The following is a 22,845-nucleotide window of genomic DNA, read 5'->3' as shown; positions in this document are numbered from 1 at the left end:
GGGGCCTTCCTTCTATGCAAGCATCATCATTTTTACTAGTTTCATATACAGAGCTTAGTATCTCATAACCCGACAGAAAAATTTCTTTATTTATTTTTTTTTTTTTAATTTTTTTTTTTTAACGTTTATTTATTTTTGAGACAGAGAGAGACAGAGCACGAACGGGGGAGGGTCAGAGAGAGAGGGAGACACAGAATCTGAAACAGGCTCCAGGCTCTGAGCAGTCAGCACAGAGCCCGACGCGGGGCTCGAACTCACATACCGCGAGATCGTGACCTGAGCCGAAGTCGGACGCTTAACCAACTGAGCCACGCAGGCGCCCCCGACAGAAAAATTTCAAAAAAGCAAAAATAACACACCCTTGGGCAAATGAAGTAAGCTCTTTAAAATTATGTTAACAGTTCATGTCGTTCTTCCACATCTTTTTTCAAGATACTCTAGTAAATTAAATAAAAAGAGGAGAAAAACAAACAAAACCTTATCTTCAGGTATGCTTTTTCTTTACAAAACCAATTTCACAGAACAGTCAGATGTGTAATAATGGGTGTCTTGGGGATGTAATTTTTTATGCAACTTGACATGCACGTCATGAGTAATTAATTATGTCTTCTATTTACACTTTGTCAGATAAGAGTATTAAACAGAAGAGCTGAGAGGAACACAGAGCACTACCATTAATCTGTTTAATTTGCAAATCTAATGCAATCAAAAGGAAGACATTAGTGTTAAAATTGTTTTTGTCCAGGTGGCATCTTTCATGGAGGAAAAGGCCTGTCTGAGGTGTAAATGCTGCAGAAAGCCAGCAAGCTACAAAATCTCAAGTCGGCTTCCAAAGCCAGGACAAAAATCTTCCTGAGAATCATTGATTCTCAATGCTCTACACAAAAACTGGAAGTCTGAGCTCTCTACCTTAACACAATGTATTATATTCGGCTCTGTGCAATTATCTAACAAAGGGCAAAAGCCCCCAATTCATTAAACCAAAGGTTGAACATGTGACCAACAGACTGATTGACAGAAAGGAGAAACTCCAAGAAAGAGTTTTGGATGAGCAGGAATCAACTGTCTCCAGGAGTAACCTGTAGCCCATTTCTTTCTGGATGGTAGTCCCCACCAATGACTCAAAAGCTGATTCAGTCTCCTGTGTCTCATAGTATTTCTATCTTAAAATTTATTTAAAAAAATTCTTAATGTTTTATTTATTTTTGAGGGACAGAGAGAGACAGAGCACCAGCAGGGGAGGGGCAGAGAGAGAGGGAGACACAGAATCCAAGCTGTCAGCACAGAGCCTGACGTGGGGCTGGAACCCATGAACCGTGAGACCATGACCTGAGCTGAAGTGGGACGCTCACCTGACTGACCACCCAGGTGCTAGAATACTTCTATCTTAAGAGGAAGAGGCAGAAGATATAAGTTAGTGAATGAGGAAATAGAAGCCATGTGAGAGCTCTCACACCGAAGGGTATGATATAGTGTTCAGATTCTATGGTTTCATTCCTAACTCCTTCAATACCTGTCTGAAACTCAGTTTACTCATTATTAAAACGGTGATGATGATTACAGGATTATATTAGGATGCAATGTGGTCATGTGTGCAAAGTCTCTGGGCCAGTCCCCAGTAAACAACAGCCTCTCAATAAATGACAGCGATTGTCAGGATCACCACCATCATTTTCAGTAAGATGGCGGGCGTTGGAAGAACTTGTCTTTTCACTTCTGCCAGACATACTTGTACTGGTTGTTTCCTTTTGGATATACCTTATAAACAAATGTGGCACTATTGGTAGGACCCTAATTGCTGAGTTGGTAGGATGTTTATGTGTATAACAGGTTCAGATTTTCTAGTTAGTTTTGTCTAGTAGAATGTCATTTTTACTTGTAGTTTTAAATAAAGGATAAAACTGTAGAAGAAATTCTACAAGCATGACAGGATATATATGTGAATTATAATTTTTATAATAAGCATGGCAACTTTTAGTCACATGCAGAGCATCTAATTCTGAAAGTGTGAAACCACGGAAAGGAAAATCTCATTCAAAATGGAGGTCCTGGGGTGCCTGGGTGGCTCATTTGGTTAAGTGTCCGACTCTTGGTTTCGGCTCAGGTCATGATCTCACAGTTCATGGGTTTGAGCCCCACATTGGGCTGTGCACTGATAGCAGAGGCTGTTTCAGGTTCTCTCTCTCCTTCTCTCTTTGTCTTTTCCCTACTCTCTCTCTCTCTCTCTGTCACAATAAATTTAAAAAAATTTTTTTAAATTTTAAAATGGAGGTCCTGAAGGGGAATCACTGATGCATGTACCACTCTTTCAGGCTTACTCTATATATCTTGATATATATAGTAGAAGCTTACTTTACTATCCCAAGCAGGAGGAAGGAAGATTTTCTCCTTGCCCAACAACAACCCAGCCAATGAGAACTGCCACAATTCAGCCAGTAAGTCACCACAACCCCAAACTCTTACTCACCTCCTGCAGACTTTTGTTTCAAAAAGCCCTCCCCAAATTCTTTTCACCTCTATAAAACAATACTTCTCTCCTTTGTTCTCCGGACTTGCCTATGGTTTGGCATAGTTTGCATGTCTCAAATTGCAATTTATCTGCTATTCCTGAATAAACTCATTTTGTTGGTATACTAACTGGCTATTTTATTTTGAAGGTTGACAAAAGTATGCTGACAGTTACAACTTGTCTCTGAAAAATCCACTTATTTTCCATTTATCTCTAAGAGTGCACACAGATTAATGCATAAACAACACGATCCAGGGGAGTTTAAGTCTAGGGACTAATTTACTGAACTACCCAACCAACAGAGGATTATTTTATCTAATTAAGACAGAGCACACGTATTTAGAATTAAGCATTTGCATTTACCAGCAAATGCAGAATTATAAAAGCAATTAAAGCTAAAATGAGGTATGATAATTTTTTTTTGCCTGCACACCACTGCTGAGGTAAAGCTCATTTTAATGTTTGCCTTTGTAGCACTGTTGTACAGAAGGTTATGAATAAGAAGCTCCTGGCGGGGGAAAACCACCTTTTCCACCTTGCTTCCAGCCACTCAAACCCCTTAGGACCTGAATCCATCCACCCTGTTTTACTCAAGCCTCCTAAACAGAGTCTACATTTTCTCACATTCCTATTTGCTCCTATTTCTCCAACCTAGAAAGTTTTCCTTAACCTAGTCTATCTATCTGACTCTACCAGACCAGATTCAGATTAAAATCTATCTTCATTCTTGAACCTAGTGCTCCTTCAAGCCTAAGGGCTCTCTTCCTTATCTGAAGGCAAGGGCACTTTGCTGCCTATAAGTTATCTGTTTCATTCATTTGCAAATAAATGTGTTACTACTTCAGAAATCTCTTACAGTGGTAAGTCATATATTGCCTTTTAACTTGCTACATACTTATATTATTTACCTTTATATTACAGACTTCCTGAGGGCATAACTTTGTCCTATACTCTTGGAGATGATGAACACAGCACGTTTCTTACATGTCCAGATTAATATATGTTTGATGATTGACTTGTTGAAATAAATACCTGTTCATCTTCATATATCCTGCATTCATCTCCCCTGTTTTACTCAAGCCTCCTAAACTTGTCTTACACTTTTTATTTCATTCTAATTTATTTATATTATTTCTAGATATGTTACTTAATAACTCCCCCAAAAAGGAAGAATGATATCACTTGATTAATCAATTAAGTATTTTGTCCTCACTTCCCACAATGGTAATTTGTTACTCTATTTTCAACTATTTTCTGAAGAGTCATTAAAATGGAGATGTGTTGTTTCGAAGGGACATATACACGCCACTGTTTATAGCAGCACAATCAACAATAGCCAAAGTATGGAAAGAGCCCAAATGTCCATTGATGGATGAATGGATACAGAAGATGTGGTATATATATACAATGGAGTATTACTCAGCAATCAAAAAGAATGAAATCTTGCCATTTGCAACTAGGTGGATGGAACTAGAGGGTATTATGCTAAGCGAAATTAGTCAGAGGATGACAAATATCATGACTTCACTCCTACGAGGACTTTAAGAGACAAAACAGATGAGCATAAGAGAAGGGAAACAAAATAATATAAAAACAGGGAGGGGGCAAAACATAAGAGACTCTTAAATATGGAGAACAAACAGAGGGTTGCTGGAGGGTTGTGGGAGGAGGGATGGGCTAAATAGGTAAGGGGCATTAAGGAATCTACTCCTGAAATCATTGTTGCACTATATGCTAACTAATTTGGATGTAAATTTTAAAAAATGAAATTAAAAAATAATTTTAAAAAAGTTGTCTTTAACATTGATGTTATCGGAATTATGAAAGGACCAATAACTTTGGGTCCTTTCCAGAGCTCAGTAGATAAATCTTGTAAGAATGTAGTTCAACACCCAACCTTCTTCATAATGCACTTGAATTTGTGGTAAATGTGATGTATTGAGGCCCTTGTGTAATTTTCTAATATTTTGTTTTCACATTTGCTTAGATATCTTTACCTAGTATAATTATTTTCTTTCTGAGACAGTCCTCATAAGAAAGAGGCTCTGTCAACTAGTCAGCTAAAATACTTAACAGAGTGCCAGGCACAATAAAAATACACTTGATCTTAGCCAAAAGGCTGAGAAGCGATCACAATAAAAATAAATAAATAAATATATATGCTTACAAGGTTTTTTAACCTTTTCCTTTGAGAAAATTACAGATTTAGAGAAGGTTGTAAAGAAATGGACACAAAGGTCTCATGCACACTTCACCCTGCCTCCTCCAATGTTGACATCTTGCAAATCCAAATAAGAAAATATCCAAACTATGAAACTGACATTGGCACAATCCATAGAATTTACTCAGATTTCACCAGTAATTATGTGCTCATTTGTGTCTGAGTATATACGGACCTATACACTTCTATCACGTGTGTAACTTCATGTAACTACCACCACGATCAAGATACACAACTCTTCCATTATCACAAGGCTCTCTCATGCTGCCTCTTTTTTTTTTAATTTTTTTTTTAACGTTTATTTATTTTTGAGACAGAGAGAGACAGAGCATGAACAGGGGAGGAGCAGACAGAGAGGGAGACACAGAATCTGAAACAGGCTCCAGGCTCTGAGCTGTCAGCACAGAGCCCGACACGGGGCTCGAACTCACGGACCGTGAGATCATGACCTGAGCCGAAGTCAGACGCTTAACCGACCAAGCCACCCAGGTGCCCCTCATGCTGCCTCTTTATAGCCATCTCTACCTCCTCCCTCCTCCCTTCCCCACCCAATCTTTAACCCTTGGCAACCACAAGTTTGTTCTCGTTTCCATAATTTTGTTATCTCAAGGGTATATATAAATGGAATCTTAAAGTATGAAACCCTTTGAGATTGGCTTTTTTCACTCAGCATAATTTTCCTGAGGTTCATTCAATTTGCTGTGAGTAGTATTACCTGGTATGGGAATACCACAGTTCATTGAACCATTCATTGACTGAAAGCCATTTTGGTTATTTTCAGTGTTTGGCTAGTACAAACAAAGCTGCTGTAAACATTCCTGCACAGGCTCTAGGTTTTGATGAAGAAAATTACAGTTCCTCGTATATGGCTAATTCAACCTGTTTAAACCATAGGTTTTCAGACATGGGTGAGATGGGTGACGAGCTCGTGAGTACAATCCGCATCAAACATTTTTGTTAGTATTTTCAGGAAGGACTAACCACCTGTCCTGGTTCTCCCAGAACAGGCCGATTTATGCCTGCTATCCTAGCATAATGATCCCTTCACTCTCAGAAATGCCCTGGTTAGTATGATAAATTATATAATCACTCTTATTCAGATTACTTAAAGATTCCAAGCATTGCTATTATGCCTGCTTGGCTATGATGGAATTGTATTGGAGTAGATTGCTGTTTTGTAATCTTTCTGAGTACCTCTGGAGTGACTCTCTGGAGTCTGAGAAATGAGACAGTCTTCTCGCAATGAATGATAGTCTTGCTGAAGTCCCTACTGTTCCTCCCTCCTCTTTTTAAGTTAGAAAATGTCACTCATATGTGGAATTCAAGAAGTGAAACAAGCAAGCAAAGAGAAAAAAATAAGAGAGAAAGACAATGAGAGACAAAGCAAGAAACAGACTCTTTATAGAGAACTGATGGTTACCAGATGGGAGGGGAGATGGGGGCATGGGTGAAATAGATGATGGGGACTAAGGAGAGCACTTGTCATGAGGAGCACTGGGTGATGTATGCAAGTGTTAAATCATTATATTGTACACCTGAAACTAATATTATACTGTATGTTAACTAACTAGAATTTAAATAAAAACTTAAAAAAAGAAAGTATTTTATATTTAAAAAAAAAAGTATCTTCTTGTGAGTCAGTTTTATGGTTGGGAACAGTTTCTAATCTCATGTCTTACCTCTGTGTGTCTTAGCTCTTGTCAGAGTTCCACAACTGAGAGGGGAGGACTCTTCCCCACCATTGCCAGTTTGAAAATACTTGCAGGGACAGATTCTGATAGGTTTGGCTTTGATCAATGCCAAGCTCAAAGACAACGGTCAGTGAGGTGTAGTCCCCAAATGGGCTTATCTTAGGGCAGGGGTTCACCCCTTTGACTGATCACTCTGTCCAGGGCATTGAGGCCAAGTAGGAGGGTAGCAACACCTTTCAGGACATATGGATCAGAAAGAAGGAAGTTCCGTCTACAGAGGGCAGGTAGTGGAGCAGATGGCCGACTTGGCCACAGAAGGAATGGTGATCTGGGCAGCCACTGTAATTTGTGTCTGCTGTGAGAGGATCAGCAATACTACATCTTTTTGACTAGCAAGCCTATATTCTTAAATTTTTTATGCACTGTATTTAGCTATGGAGAAATGGGCAATAAATGCTTGCAATATAGCTTCTGAAGTCTTTCTAAGTGGTTAATTCTGAAGTAGCCTCACAAATGAGAGGCCCACATATAGGTGACAATCCCCAACACTTTGTGATCATAATCAATTTTATTATCATCCATGTCCTTTTTTTTTTTTAATGTTTATTTACTTTTGACAGAGAGAGAGAGAGAGACAGAGCATGAGCAGGGGAGGGGCAGAGAGAGAGGGAGACACAGAATCTGAAACAGGCTCCAGGCTCTGAGCTGTCAGCACAGAGTCCGACGTGGGGCTCAAACTCATAGACCGTGAGATCATGACCTGAGCCGAAGTTGGACGCTCAACCTACTGAGCCACCCAGGTGCCCCATTATCATCCATGTCCTTAACAAATGCAAATACAATTGGGAATTGAATACAGTCGATCCAAAGATCTATGACCTAATGTCCTAAATTGCAGAGGATTGAAAATGCTTGAAAAATTATTATAATACATTTAAGTGAAAAGAGTAGGCTAAAATAGTAGGACAATTTGATTTTTTCTTTTTTACATACTCACTTAGATACACAGACTTTGGGAAAAATTTGGAATGATATATCTCCAGATGGTGGTTATTTTGGAATAGAGTGTGTAGGAATGACGGCTTTCTTCTTTTCCTTCCTGTTGTATCTGACAGAGTTTCCTCAGTGAACATGTATTAGTTTCTGAATTCTTAATCCATTATTATAAAATTCTTGTGTCTGGTGATGCACACCTGATTCAGAATTACTTACAGATTTCAAATTAAGTACTTCCTTCTTTAGAACCTCCAGAAGCCATGTAGTAAAAGGCTAATTGAAGGCCTCGGCACAGCATCAAGAATTTCAATAGAAAGATTCTCATTATGTTCCCAATTAGCCTTCAACAAAAATAAATAAATAAGACAATGGTGCGTCAATCAGATGAAAAAAGACTTAAAGATACAGCTGTATTTTGTTAGTTGCAAATACGCAAAAAATGAATTCAAGGAAGCAACGTAGAGCACCTCTAAAGAATGGCTGATTTTTAGAAGATTTAACAGTTACAGCTAATTAAAAAGAAGCAACTGATAAGCTGTTTTTAGGACTAAGTCAATAATACTTAATTCTAAGCCCATGAAATCATCTTGGCACAGTTTTGACAACAACAGAATCTCAATATTACAAATCCCCAGTACCTAACCATTTTGAGTGAGGCCTGTAGTCATTTCTGAGAGACTAATTAAAAAGTATAAATTAGTTAGGGGAAACCGTAGAGGAATTTCTCCATGATGATGAAAAAAATGAACTTGGCCATATCTCATCACTATATTTATATGTAAATAACTCTGTTATACACATACGTTTCATACATGTATAAAGGATTTTTCTATAATCCTTTAAAGGAGGACCACATGACTCACCGTTTAATAATACATTACAGACAACATATAATTCCCTTGGCTTTTTATTATTCACCTTATTAATCAACTTATTCAGAAATGTAAGCCAATTTTTCTTCTTAGATAAAATCTAGGAATTTTAAGTACATCCAAGTAATAAGGCATTTCTTATGATAATGGTGTTGGCACTTATTGTAAATATGATGTTTTTACTTTGTGGTATTTGGCAAGAACACTCCAATTTTATGACTACACTTTAGTTTTTAGCACAATGTCAAAGTAAATAGAAATGCTATAGCAATATTACTAGGGTGTCTATTTTACGGAGCACCAACTTGACTTTAAGAGGAAATTCCTGGTTACCAAGAGAGAGGATGATGTAGTCTAATTAGTCTAATTCCGACATAGCCACTCAGAGACAAAAAGGGACCCTTATAAATCTGTTTTTGAAGATTTCCAGAAACCTTGATTTGATATTAAAAAAAGAGCATTAAACTTAAGGAAAATAATTTGTTAATCACAGAATTGTGGTTAATAGCCATGCATGTGAGTATATCTATATTTGATCACAATTTTCTTCTCTTTTTGGTTCTAAGGGATATATTAATTTATCAACAAACAAAGCAAAATTAAGGTAATAGAAAAAAATTACAACTAGCCCAAACTTTCACACTTTACCAGCACAGTAGTAGACCAGCACAGTGAATGGTACACTATATATACTTAGATATAGATTGGTATATGACTGATGTAACACCTTTCGATTCTCTAGTGACACACTGATTTATAGAAGTAATAGCATTTGTTTTAATCATACTTCGGGTATTTTTGTCATTTGAAAATCTTGAAAATCCAGGGTCTTGGTGTGTATATACTAACATTTTAATGAACAAAGCACTAATTTACTCAATCAGCTCAACTAATTGTTCATATTGGGATAATGAAATACTTATTATCTAGTATTTCAACTGAGTATGAAAATTACCATCTTTTTCTATATAAAATTACATGTTGGGACCTTATACAGGAAAGGACATCCATTTTCTAAAATCCATTTAAAATTTTTTCTGTGAAGTACTCATATGCATTCAAAAATATCCTTTTTAGGGGTAAAAAAATCATAAATTTTAAGTATTAAAGAAAAATAATAATTTGTCATCTAGCTTCAGTTAGTTACACAAGTTTCTGAAAATGAGTTTAGAAGTCTAGAGCCAATCTGAGTACATCAACATGCTTGGTGAGAGGAAAATGAGGAAAAATTATTTATAAAATTCTTTTAATGTTGATATTTTCAAACTGTAAAACCAAGAAAGAACACACTCTCCACACTGTTCTTCAGGAATACTACTTGGCAATGAGAAAGAAGGAAATCATGCCATTTGTGGCAACGTGGATGGAACTGGAAGGTAGTATGCTGAGTGAAATACATCAGTCGAAGAAGGACAGATATCATATGTTTTCACTCATATGTGGATCTTGAGAAACTTACCAGAAGACCGTGGGGGAAGGGAAGGGGAAAAAAATAGTTACAGAGAGGGAGGGAGGCAAACCATAGAAGACTCTTAAATACAAAGAACAAGCTAAGGATGGATGTGGGGGTTGGGGGGGGGGAATGGGTGATGGGCACTGAGAAGGGCATTTGTTGGGATGAGCACCGGGTATTGCATGTAAGCGACGAACCACAGGAATCTACCCAAAAACCAAGAGCACAGTTTACACACCGTATGTTAGCCAATTTAACAATAAATTATATTTTTTAAAAAAGAACACATTCTTAGATTTCAAGAGTTCAGAAATAACTTTGTTTTAGAAGTCAAAGTAAATTATACACAGTTAATGAATACGATAGAGAATAAGTGATTTAAAAAAATCCGTTTTTACTTTACTACAAATGAGAATTGATCACACAAGAGAACCCATCTGTTGCTTGGCCACACATCATTTGTCCTTCCTTGGCAGTTTATTCTGACCCAAGAAAATAGCAAGAACAAAATAGGTGAGCAACCTCATCCTGATGCCTAAAAAAGTTCATTTTCACTTATAATAAGGTCTCTGCTTTCTTCACAAGATCAACAACGCAGCATTTCCAGACCATCTCCTCATTCTGATTCCCCTCACGCTGCCAGGCACCACCCGCCTGACCAACTCTCCCTCCTAGTTCACGGGGTTGCGCAGCAGCCCCGTCCCTGCGCTGGCACGCCTGCATCCGGCTCATCCTCTTGAGTCTGTCCCAGCGCTGCTGCCTGACCTTTCTCACCCCATGTACTCCTGCAACATTCATTCATTTATTCAACAAGTATTCACGGAGCATCTCCCATGGTCCAGGTGCTCTTCTAGCAGCTGGGGATACAGCAGGGAACAAAGTGGATAAAGTCCTTGCTCTCATGGGACTTACAAGCATTCCAAAGGAGGATCAAGTAATAAAAAACTCACCACGTGGTGAGTGATACATTCTCTGAAGAAAATAAATCCAGGTAAAAGTGGTAAAATTTTAGAGTGACGGGGTGATTTTAGATTGGCTGTTCACAAAAGACACGTTGAGGAAATACCCTTTGAACAGAGATTGGAATAAAGTAAAATCTGCATTTATAAAATGCTTATAATGTATCAAGTGTTTTTCTCATGCTAACACTCTCAAATCGATATCATGGTTCATCATGGGGCCCTACTGGGAAGAACGAGAATTGCCTTCTACCCAACTAGCTGTCGTGGCCACAAAAGAGAAGAACGGGCAACAGGCAGAAAATCTGGGCTAGGGTAAACTGTGAAAGTGGTATGATGGGCGGTGGAGGACAGGACAGAGAGATGACAAGCTTCTCACATTTTATCTTTATAACCTGTCAGGTCTGTTGACAAGCAGTTATTCAGAGCATGCAAGAAAGCGGGAACAGTCACAACACAGTGCTCAACTCAAGTGAAATGGAGATAGTAGCAATGTGTGAAAGCTACCACCAGAAACAGCTCATCCCCAAACCAAACTAACCAAACAACAAAACAGGTGCTGAGAAGGGGAGCAGCCACCTCTTGCCTGAGAGTGATTTCACCATTTAAAACCAACGGTCACAGGGGTGCAAGGGTGGCTCAGTCGGCCGTACATCCAACTTCACTCAGGTCATGATCTCATGGTTCCAGCCCCATGTTGCGCTCTGTGCTGACAGCTCGGAGCCTGGAGCCTGTTTCGGATTCTCTCTGCCCCCACCCCCCTCTGCCCTGCCCCCACTTCCACTCTGTATCTCTCTCTCTCAAAAATAAATAAACAGTAAAAAAAATGTAAACCAATTGGCAGTAATCTTAGAGACAAATAATACTGAATAAAAGATATTGTTCTCTCAAGTTATATAGTAAGATGATTATATTAGAAAATAGGGTCAAAATGATTTTTTCATTTTTCAATAGCCAAAAGCCAAAGAACTTTTTTTGTATACACAGTTACCAAAACTGGAGTTAGCACAATCTGTAAAATAAGGAGAATATGTACATTTGTTTTCTCCTAAGACAGTTTCTTGAACATCAGTCCTTGATAAGAAAGTTGGGAATGATTACTTTCCTTCATGCAAAGTCTTCTGATTCTGCGATTTAAATTATAAAGGATCTTGCTGCTGTGTTTTTTTCTTATCATTAAAGTTAAATTTCTCATTTACAAAAAAGGAATAAAAGAAGGAATAAAGGAATAAAAAGAAGTGTCTAGTGTACAAGCACAGATATTGTTTCTTAGAGTGTAATCACATGTATTCCCATGAAGTATTTTTACAAAATGGGTTCTACAGTCAAACTTGGGAAATGCTACATGCTAGATCTCCCTTCTGGAAAGCACAATGCATATTAACATACTAAGTGTTCTGAGAAGTCCTGGTACAAAAAAATAAGAGTAAATGAATAAATAATAGTTTAAACAAAGTTAAATTGATTATTCCAAGATTCATGTTACCACAGAAGTGTTTAGTTTTAATAACATCTTTGACATTGGAAGTCTCTCATGTTCCATGACGCATATTCTGGAAGATGTGGCTCTATACACATTTTTATTGTTCTACCTCTTTGATTTTGCTTTAGCTACCTCTTGCCTTCCTATCCTAGCTCTTGCCTTGTCTTTTTGTTTTTGTACAGAACACTTATTGAGTGCTTACTGTATTCTAAGGCACTTTTTAAAGTACGTTATAGCCATCTCACCTATTCCTGCCTGACAAGTATTCTCTGACATAAGTGCAACAGATTGCCAAAGGGGCACCACACAAGTGAAATAACTTTTCTCCACATCCAGCTTGTTGGTAAGTGGCATAGCCAAGGAAGCCAAAATCGAAATCAGGTCTCTCTGACCTGATGCCTATGCTCTTAACAAATAAGTGCCTGGTTCTCTATTCCTCAGCTCTTCCCAAGCTTCATGGAGACCAATGGCCTACCTATTTTCCAGTCCAAAGATATTTTCCAGATCTTAGCTTATGGGACCTTTCTGTTGTGTTTGATGTTGTTGGCCAATCCTTCCCCCTTGAAATTTCCTAGACTCCGAATTTCCTTGATTCTACATTCCTCTTACACCTCTCTGGATGTTTCTTCTTCATCTTCTTAAGTTCCTTATTAAATGTTAGTGCTCCTCAAGGCCCATCCTGGCCCACTGCCCTTCTCTACTTTTCTGTCTGCTGGGACATCCCCATTCACATCTCCAGGCTTGCCATCGCCCCTGGACATCAGACTCATATCTAATAATACTCTTGTGGTTTTTTGGCACTTCAAACTCAAGAGATCTTCCACTAAATTCGGCATGTCCTATATATCAGTCAAGGCCCCAGTAGGGCACTCAGGGGAAATCCTAGAGAGTTTAATTAAAGGATGATTAATAAAGGTGTGGAGCGGGAACAATGGTACTAAGCATGATAGGGAAGGGGGTAAACCGATCTGGAGGAGTACACATTCTTAAAACTGCAACATTTCAGGCAAAGGTGTCAGTTATCTGGAAGTTAGCATAAAATTACCCTCTCCCCGGTTCCCCACATCTAACCAGCCTTGTCAATTTAGCTACTTTTAACATTGCCTCCTTACTTTTAGTTTCTTTTCCCATCACCCTAGGGTCACCATTTGTCATCTCTTAATTGGACCATTATAATAACCTCCTAGTAGTTCAACTGCTTCCGGGCCCACTTCACCTTTGGGATAACCTTTCTTATAGCCAAAAACTCTCTCTGAACTACAAATCTTACTCTACTAAGCCTGGCCCAACCCTTCAATGATCATCTTCGTCTAGAAAATAAAGATCCTACTTTTTTAGCACAGCATATAGGAGTCTCCCTGATCTGGTATCTATCCCCTCCCTTCCTTTTATGCACGCTTGTATTTTCCTAAACTCTGCCATGCTTGCATTCTTTTTTCAACAGTGGGCCTTTGCTCATGCAGTTTTCTCTGTCTGTATGTCCATATTTTTAAACCTAACTGAGGCTCAGCTCAGATATCATCTTTTAAGAAATCATTTCCCAAACCATGAGATATAGTCTCTCCTGTAGCATATTAAAATAGTTTTTTTTAACTATGTTAACGTAGTTTTCTATTAACAGTTTTCTCTATTAAACAAACAAAAACTTCACTAAATTTTAATGGCATTTTCTTTTATGTCTATTTTCCCACTACATCATTTGTGAAGATTCAACTGACTATTGTCCATTCCTGTACCTACAACATCTGGTACAATTCCTGGCACACAATAAATATTCAATCACTGTTTGATTAACTGAATGGAATTGGACAGCAAATCATTATCCTGGAATCGGAAAGACAGACTTAGTATTGAAGAAGAAAAGTAACTTCTTAATGTGACCATTCTGGCTTTGGGGAAAGACTGGTTAGCCAGAAGAGTTTATAGGATACTCTTTCAAGGAAACTACATGACAGGGAGAGATTAACCAGAAGTTAAAGCCAGGATCACAAGCCAGTAATGCTAGAGTTAATCAAAATAGAATCCTGATTCAGAAAGTAGGGTAGAAGAAGTTAGGAATCAGAACTCAGATCAGACCAAATATGGAAAGGGCACTGCAGATTCTGTGGAATTCTCTAACATCTTATTTGTACATGCCAATCACAAGCTCCTATGAGAGGAACCAAGAGGGAATCAGAATCAAGTTCAGCCTACAGGGCTATAGTTGGTCTCTGATATGGGTTAAGAGTAAAGGGAACAAGGGACAGAAATGTCTCTGTGCATCACTTGGTCAATAGGAGGCCATAAAGAAAGAAAAGGATTAAGGACCTGGTAGACCCATGATATTTTCTCACATACAAATAATCTATTATAAAAAAGTAGGTGTGGTAGAAAGAAAACAAACAAACACAAAGTTTCTGTTACCTGAAAAACAGTTAAATGAGGTGATACAGAAAAAAAGGGAAACATCTGTCATGTACATCACATACACATTAGTATTATGGAATACAATTCTGATTTTGGACCCCTACATTGTAGATAAATGCTTTTTATTTGTTTAGTAAAGTTACAAAAATTAGCAGGTTCATTTGGTTTTAATTCACTTTATGATAAGACCAGTTTTTGTTAGAAAAATGAGCTGCACAGCATTCCTATTTAGGAAGAGTGGGAAACCAAATAAATGAAGAGTATTCAATAAGAAATTTATTTGCATATAAATAGAAAGATGGCAATACATTTGTTTCATCAAACTTCCTTTTCATTTGATTTCCTAATTTTCCCTATATTAATTTCCTTACAAAAATCAACATGAATATTTATAATTTTTAATACAATTCTCAAAGTCAGAGTCCTATTGTCAGTTCTGATTCTCTGTTTCTGAAGTATTTTCCCAAGCAACTATCATTTTTCTCTCTTTCATCTCAATTTCCTGACAAAAAAGGAAAGGAAAAATCTTCCTTACCAAGAAACCTCTACAACTTTGTTTCGAACATCCTCTGTTTGTTGGTTCTACTATATTCAGGAGTAAAAGGAGTTGGCCTTTTAGGTAACTAGAATGTCTAGGAAAGCAGACATCTTTCATTGGAGAATTAGATTTTAAATGAAAGAGTTGAGAACTGTTTTCTGACACAAGGATAAAATATGGTTGTACTTATAGAAGTAAATTTGAAGGCACCATGTTCAGAGGAAAAGAAAAAAAACAGCCTAAGGATCAGTGCTCTGGAGCCCAAGGACAAGCTTGTGAAAGGACAAACTTAGTAATTAGGAATAATTAGTGACTGTAGATTACAAGAGAGGTGCTTAATGAGGTTATTTACATATTGCCCTGATGAGCTGGTGGAAGCACTACGGCACCTGTTGGAGCCAATAGCACCAGGAGAGATGAGGATACGAGTCTTTGTATCTGCCTCTAGCTTCGTCCGAACCCGTTCACCCCCTGGCTCATTCCACTTGTGCCACGTCAGCCTTGTTTTGCTTCTTCAAATAAAGGACACAGGTGCACAAAGAAGTCTCTCACATATTTATTTAAGCAGAAAGAGCTAATACCAATGGATCTTTGAGGCCATGACAGAAGAGTTCTTTAAGGCTTTGAGTTATGCTCTTGGATTAAACACCACCATAAAGAGAACCAAGACTGGGGTGTAGGAAAGGCTTCATCTCTCTCAAGGGCAACGTTATGGCAAAAATTAGAGTGGTTTCTATTAGAAGAATGCAGAAATCTTTGTCCGCTCTAGCTGGTAGTGGTCACAGAAGAATGATGATATGGAAGAGGAAGCAAGAATATGACTTGCAGAGCTGGCTGGATGTTGGCTGAAGCTGCAGGTCACATGTAGAGGTAACGAAAGTGATTTCTTCTATTATTTCAACTTTGCTTTTATATAGATGATAGCAAATGCAGTGGTGAATAAATGAGCAATCAACAGTGCTGCATTTTTGGAAAAAATAACACCTTGGTATTTTGATTCATAATCTTAATAAGTTCTTGATATAAGGAACTGGTAACTTTTTATTATTTTTTACTGTAATGACTGCAATGTAATTATAATGATTTAATTCACAAAATGATAATTTTCTCATGTTTTCCTTAAAGATGTGTTCACAAATCAATATGATGGTATTTAACACTTTTCTGTCAGAAACTATATAATGCTGAAAATTGAAATTCTGTTTATGAAGCTTCTATCATTTGCCTAATTCCACATACTAAGCACAGTGGGAGACAAAAAATTGCAATATACTTTCCTTTATTTCAAAAATAAACGTAGGGGCGCCTGAGTGGCTGGGTCAATTAAGCGTTGGCTTTGGCTCAGGTCATGATCTCACGGTTGGTGGGTTCAAACTCCATATCAAGCTCTGTGGTGACAGCTCAGAGCCTGGATCCTGGTTCAGATCAGTGTCTCCCTTTCTTTCTGCCCCTCCCCCACTCACACTTTGTCTCTCTCTTTCTCTCTCTCTCTCTCTCAAAAATACATAAACATTAAAAATTAAAAAGAAAAAAAATAAATGTATTTGGAGTAATAAAATGAACATACTAGGTGCTTTCTAGTGAAGCTCATCATTGCAGTGGGGCTATGCTTCTGAAAATGCAGCACTGAAACTGTGTAGCTGAAGGCATTAAATTAGGAAGAAAATGAGAAATACCTACGGTCATTCCTGTTAAGCCTTCTCTTGTGCCACACTGCTGCCAATCACAATGGCTTAAATAGGTGCACCAACTGTATCCAACACCAAAGGTCCTTTGCAAACCCTCAAGACTCAAGTTGGAATTATATTCATAAAACTCAAGAGTCAATGTGCTTATAAGTTTAAATAACTTTAAGTTGGACATTTAGATGCTAGAAATAGTGCCACATTTAAAAATAAGGTGCAAGGGTGCCTGGATGTTGGTTAAGTATCCAACTTCTGCTCAGATCATGGGTCAAGCCCCGCATCAGTCTCTGTGCTGACAGCTCGGAGCCCAGAACCTCCTTCAGATTCTATGGTTCCCTCTCTCTCTCTGTCTCTCCCCTGCTCATGTTCTGTCTTTCTCTCTCACAATAATAAATAAAACATTAAGTTTTTTAAATAATAAAATTATAAATAAATAAATAAATAAATAAATAAATAAAGTACAAAAAGGGGTGCCTGGGTGGCTCAGCCGGTTAAGTTTCTTGCTGTTGATTTCTGTTCAGGTCATGACCTCATGGTTTGCAAGATCAAGCCCTGCACTGGGCTCTGCACTCACAGCACAGAGCCTCCTTGGGATTCTGTCTCTCTCTCTGCCCCTCCCCTGCTTGTGCTCTATCTCTCTCTCACACAAAATAAACAAATAAACATGAAAAAAATTTTTTAAAAAGTACAATTCTTACATTGTTTTTAATTACTTATGCCTACAGATGTGCATTTTCTTATGGGCCAAAATGAGGCAGGGGTATGGTGTGGATTTTTTATTCCTTAAGGTAACAATAATCTGTCACGCAACAAAGAACAAAGGCAAACATGTGGACAGTTGGAAGGATTACTCAATCCCCAGTAGAAGCCCTGCCCGGTGAACCTTCTCCAACTAACTGGCAATGTCATATGCGAAAGAGTTTCTCTAAAAGGTTGGCCACAACATTTATCAAAGGAGTTGATTGACAGAGGAGTTAATGACAGCAAACTTCATTACAAGGAGGGTGGTTCAAGCTGCTCCAGAAAGATGAAAACATTATAGTTCATCTGCTAATGTTGTATAATATAGAATGTGAATGAAACCTCCATGAGGAAGTGAAAATTATTTTGTGTGTGTGTCTGTGTGCATGTGTGTGTGTGTGTGTGAGAGAGAGAGAGAGAGACAGAGACAGAGAAAGAGAGAGGGAGAGAGAGTCAAAGAAAGGGAAAGAGAGAGGGATGAGAAGAGGGAGAGAAAGAGAAAGAGGAAAAGAGAGAGAGAATGGTGGAGAAAAGCAGACAGACCTTGGAAAGTGGATATTTCTCCTAAATAGGAGTACTATGGCCAACATCATAACACTCATGTTTTATAGAATTAAACATAAACCTCCTTTCAGAAAATATAATTAAGTCCTCTTTCAAATTTAATGTTCTTTAATTACACATCAGGTAAGAGCAGACACAGAGAAAAATATAGAGAGGAGGTTAAGTAAAGAAAGAAGGATTCATGCCAAGCCTATGAGTTTAGGGAAACATTCCACTTGACTACTAATGAGCACCATTTCAGGGAAGGCAGAATTTAAATTCCTATGATGTCATATTCTACAATTTGCATTTTAGTTGACAAAATACTGATATCGAGTGAACTGATACAGGAAGCAATTTTCAAGAAGAGGTTTAGTAAAGATAGGATAGGTGAGAGAAATTATATTGCCTTCCCTGGGAATTATGGGAAGATGCACAAGAAGGAGACTCATCAGATAAATACTCCATTTACATTCATATGTGGGTAGAAGATTTCCAGACTGGTAGTTCCCAGTATACTTGATAATAGAGTTCTACTTTTTTTTCTATTGTTATATACACCATCAATATTGATTATGAAATTTATTTTTTTTAATTTCATAATTAACATTGTTTATGCAACACTAGTTGTGCAGATATTAGCCTTACAGCATACAGGGGATGATTTAGACAATCTGAGATGCCCGATTAAATGTCCCTATCACTTAGCTAGGGATAAGGAATGATGCACAAAGGCTTCCATGGCCAGGCTCATTTAGGCTACCTCAATGAAACTAGTTATAGCCAATCATACAGCTTCAAATTTTTAGACTTCCCATCACTTATACCCAGTTGCTTGCTTCTGATTTGTGAAAAAGATAATACTATAAATCAAGCCTCATATTTTGGTTTCTCTAACTTTATCGCTTTTAAGAATTTTTATTCTTATATAGAAGACACTTCATGTGGAGTAGTGAAAGATTTGTTGACATAATGAGAGCTACAGAGATTTGGGTGAGGTTGGATAAATGTTTCTGACTCAGCACACAGAGCTTATCATTGGGATTCAATCAACAATCTGCTATTTAATAACGGAATTGTTTTCAGGACTACTTTACTAACACTTGTTCAAAACCTTGAAGGCAAATATATCTCCAAATTATAAAGAGATGATACGATATGCCCATTTTATCACGTAATATACTATTCCCAAATGTAAATGCATTATCCTTTGTGCCCAATTTAACACTGTGAACGTCTCTTTGTCAACTGTAACAGATTAAGCCTAATGAAATAGCATATATGAAGTCCCTGGAAGACTGACTGGCACCTGAGGGGTATTCAGTATATATACATATAATTTTTTTCCTCTGATATACTTTATATTAAGATGACACAAAACCGCATTTACATAGTTGTCCCATTACAATATTTATTTAAATGACAAGCTTTATCAATGTATTTACTATGTGATGCAGTCAACCATAATTGACATCCACCTGCAAATGGGCAAAAATACACCTATTATGTGGAATAGGGTGAACCTCTATTACAGTCACTGAGATTACTATTATGCCAACACTGACTGCATTTTCTCACATCTGTATCAGGTTTTGATTAGAAGTTTTGCCACATTTTGTACATTTTAATTGCAGCGCTCCACCCCCACTCTCAAACTCATCATTTGAACATCCCTGAAATTCTCACACGTTATGATGAATTCAAATAAAAACCTGTGGTTGTGCCAAAGGTTGGATTTGGAGCAGATGTCATACATGTAGGTCTTAGCTGTTACTTAGAAACATGTGTGGTGATGCCATCTCCCACTTGGGGTTCATGACAAGGGTTGCATAGACATAATAGTTATGACAGAATTTGACAAGTAGAAAAATTAATAAAAAGCTTAAATAAATCTAATACAATTGTGGGGTATGCTAAAAGAGCAATCTCCTAGAGTAAAAGCCTATGACCGAACTTATCATTTGCCAGATTTTAAATAAAACTATCATTTAAAACGTAAGAAAAATGTGAAAACATATTAAATATAACTTAAAATTTCATGTATTTACTCTGTTGCTTTTTCTCCTTGAAACTGTTTTTTCCTATATTCCATTAAGAGCCATAAAGATATGGAATATTTAAAATTGATGCTTTTCTCAATCCATTGGTCCTGTTCCACTGTCTCCTTGTCAAGCATTCATAATTAATGGTACACGTAAGCAAAAAGTGACTCTTTGGTAAGGAAACCTTTGCATCCATTAACGTTACATCCATTTCCAAGGTAGCAATCACGGTGGTGCTGAAAGGATAGCTCCCAGTCACCTGTGACCTACTTTGCCAGGAAGGGAAAAGGACTAATGAGGAAACGAAAAGCTAGACCCACTGAGGACACAAGTGGTAGACAATTACCTCACAACTCCACACTACTTTCCAAGCAAACATGTAGCTGAAATTTGTCTGAAATATTTCATGCACAGCATAGTTAACAAAGTAGGATTTTTTTAAGCAGCCCCCTTCCTTCTCATTTTCCTCAAAATCACAGCCTAAAGCAGCAGAATCCAAAGAAAACTCGAAAAAGTTAATCACACAGATTTCTCTGCCACTTAAATTTAGAGATACCAGCCTTTGTAAATAAGGTGGGGGAAAGTCTAAAGACTTTGTAAGGGAAACGATGAGGTTGAAGATGAAGACCTGGGGAAAAGAGTTCTCTCCAGGCTCAAGTTGACAGCCTTTATTCAAAGAAAACCATGCTCACGAACCACCCCGGCAGTCCTTTGCGAACAGGGAGCTCAGCCCCAGGTGCATAGTTCCAGCAGAAAGTAAATTGAGACAAAGCAGCCGCACACACCGTTGGGGAGAGCACTGGAGTTGCAGTAGTGACCAGAAGGAAAAGTGACCTCATTTTGCCTGGTGAAACACTACCTAACAAGCCCACCTTTGACGTGGATACCAGCCGCGGTAAAGAAAAAAAAAAAAAAAAAAAAAAGAGCACAAAGGGCGAAAGCTGGAGGGAGCAAAGTTGCCTGTTCTTCCATCCCATCCCTCAAAACCGCCGGGAACAAGCACACGCAAGGACAACAAAGCTTGCGCCCGGCTGCACGACCGGCGCGTGCAGCGGCCGGGCCATCAAGCCCCCGGGATGGAGCCGGGGCGTCGGAGCGCGGACGCAGGCAGGACCGCCGGGGCAGGGGCGGGGTGGGGGGTGGGGGGGCGCTCCCCTACCTTGAGTAGCACAAAGAGCCAGAGCAGAGGCAGGAGGCGGCGGCCTCCGCGCGTTCTCGCGGGCAGGTGCCCCATCACGGTGCCGACGGGGACCCGGGGGGTCCGCGGCGCGTGCGAGCTCCCCCGGCGGCGGCTCACAATGGCGAAGTGAGGCTGCCGCCTCAGACCGTGGGCGCCGAGGCTGTTCCCGGCGGGCGCATGCTGCCTTCCCAGTCCCCTTGCGCCTGCTTCCTTTCGTCTTCTGCGCCCGAGGTCCGCCAGGAACGTGCCAGGCGCTGCTGTTCTTTAACAGCTAAGGATGGAGAGGGTGGGGATTGAGGTGGGCGAGGCTCCGCCGCCGCCGCCGCCACCGAGGCTCCGGAGGAGACGCGGGGTGCGCGTGGTGAGCGAGAGGCGGGGGCCCTGCACCCAGCCGGCCGCGGTCCTCCCGCAGCAGGATACTCTCAGTCTGGTCTGCGGGCTTATAAAGTGACAGCAGCCTCCCAGCCCTCCCACCGGGGTCCGCCTGCCGCCTCTTCTTGCTGGGCAACCCCCACTCCAGGCTCCGCCCCAACCCTTTCCACTGTCTCTGAGACTCCGGAGTTGTGCGGGGGTTTCCCTGACTCCTCTAGAGCAACTTGGGGAGCGGATCCCAGTCTCCTCTCAATCTTCCTACATCTGCTCTCAGTTGCTGTTGTAAAAGTACAGAAAGCACTCGGAGGGGAGCGGTGGTTGTGATTGGGGTGATGGAATGCGTGGTGCGTGCCTGTGTGTTTGATGGGGATGATTCCATTCTCTCCGTCCCACTCCTCCCCGGGAGGAAGTAGCACAATTAAATACATTATCCGTTTGAAATCAGTTCTTATATAAATTTCAAGGGCTGCCTTTTGATACCAAAGTCTGTCAGGTCGCCTAAAGTGGGGGAGGGGAGATCACAATATATTACGTATTTATAAACATATACTTTAAAAATGTGAAACTGTTAAAGAAACTGTTGAACTTGTCCAGAATGGTTATAACTACCAGTGGGGTGTGGGGGGTGGGGGAGAGAGTTCCGGGACAGAGGTGTGTAATTAAAAAACTGTAATGTTAGGAATCTTTGTGGTGATGAAACAGTTCTGTATCTTGATTGTGGTGGTGGTTACAGAAATCTACCTAGGTAATAAAACTGCATATAGACGCAGGAGTGTTCGCCTCCGTCGGCGTGCACACATACAAGTGTCTGTACAACTGGTGAAATCTGAATTAGGACTGTGAACCATACTAATGTCAGTTTCCTGATTTTATAATTATATAAAATGTTACCTTTAAAGAAAGCTGGGTGAAGGATAAACAGGACCTTCCCAAACTATTTTTTATTGAGATATAATTGACATATAGCATTGTATTAGTTTTAGGTATACCTCATAATGATTCAGTGTTTGTGTGTATTGTGAAATGATCACCCAAACAAGTCTAGTTAACAACCATTACCACAGATAGTTACAATGTTTTTTTCTTGTGAGCAGAACTAAGATCTACTCTTCTAGCAACTTTCAAATATCCAATACTAACTAAAGTCACCATCC

The 22,845-nt window shown here is 39.1% G+C and overlaps 1 protein-coding gene across 1 annotated transcript in view; it reads right to left on the bottom strand.

Moving 5' to 3' along the window:
- PTPRO (protein tyrosine phosphatase receptor type O) overlaps positions 1-21,539 on the bottom strand; it is a 238,719-nt gene extending 217,180 nt beyond the window's left edge. The window contains exon 1 of the mRNA XM_049625136.1: positions 21,299-21,539. Within this exon, the coding sequence (XP_049481093.1) occupies positions 21,299-21,373 (75 nt within the window). The 5' untranslated portion in view covers positions 21,374-21,539. The remainder of the gene's footprint in view (positions 1-21,298) is intronic.
- Between the last annotated feature and the right edge of the window lie 1,306 nt (positions 21,540-22,845).

Source organism: Panthera uncia, chromosome B4 (assembly GCF_023721935.1).
Source record: "Panthera uncia isolate 11264 chromosome B4, Puncia_PCG_1.0, whole genome shotgun sequence".
Lineage (NCBI taxonomy): Eukaryota > Metazoa > Chordata > Mammalia > Carnivora > Felidae > Panthera > Panthera uncia.
Note: the sequence above shows the minus strand (reverse complement) of the source record. Positions and strands in the feature narration are given on the sequence as shown.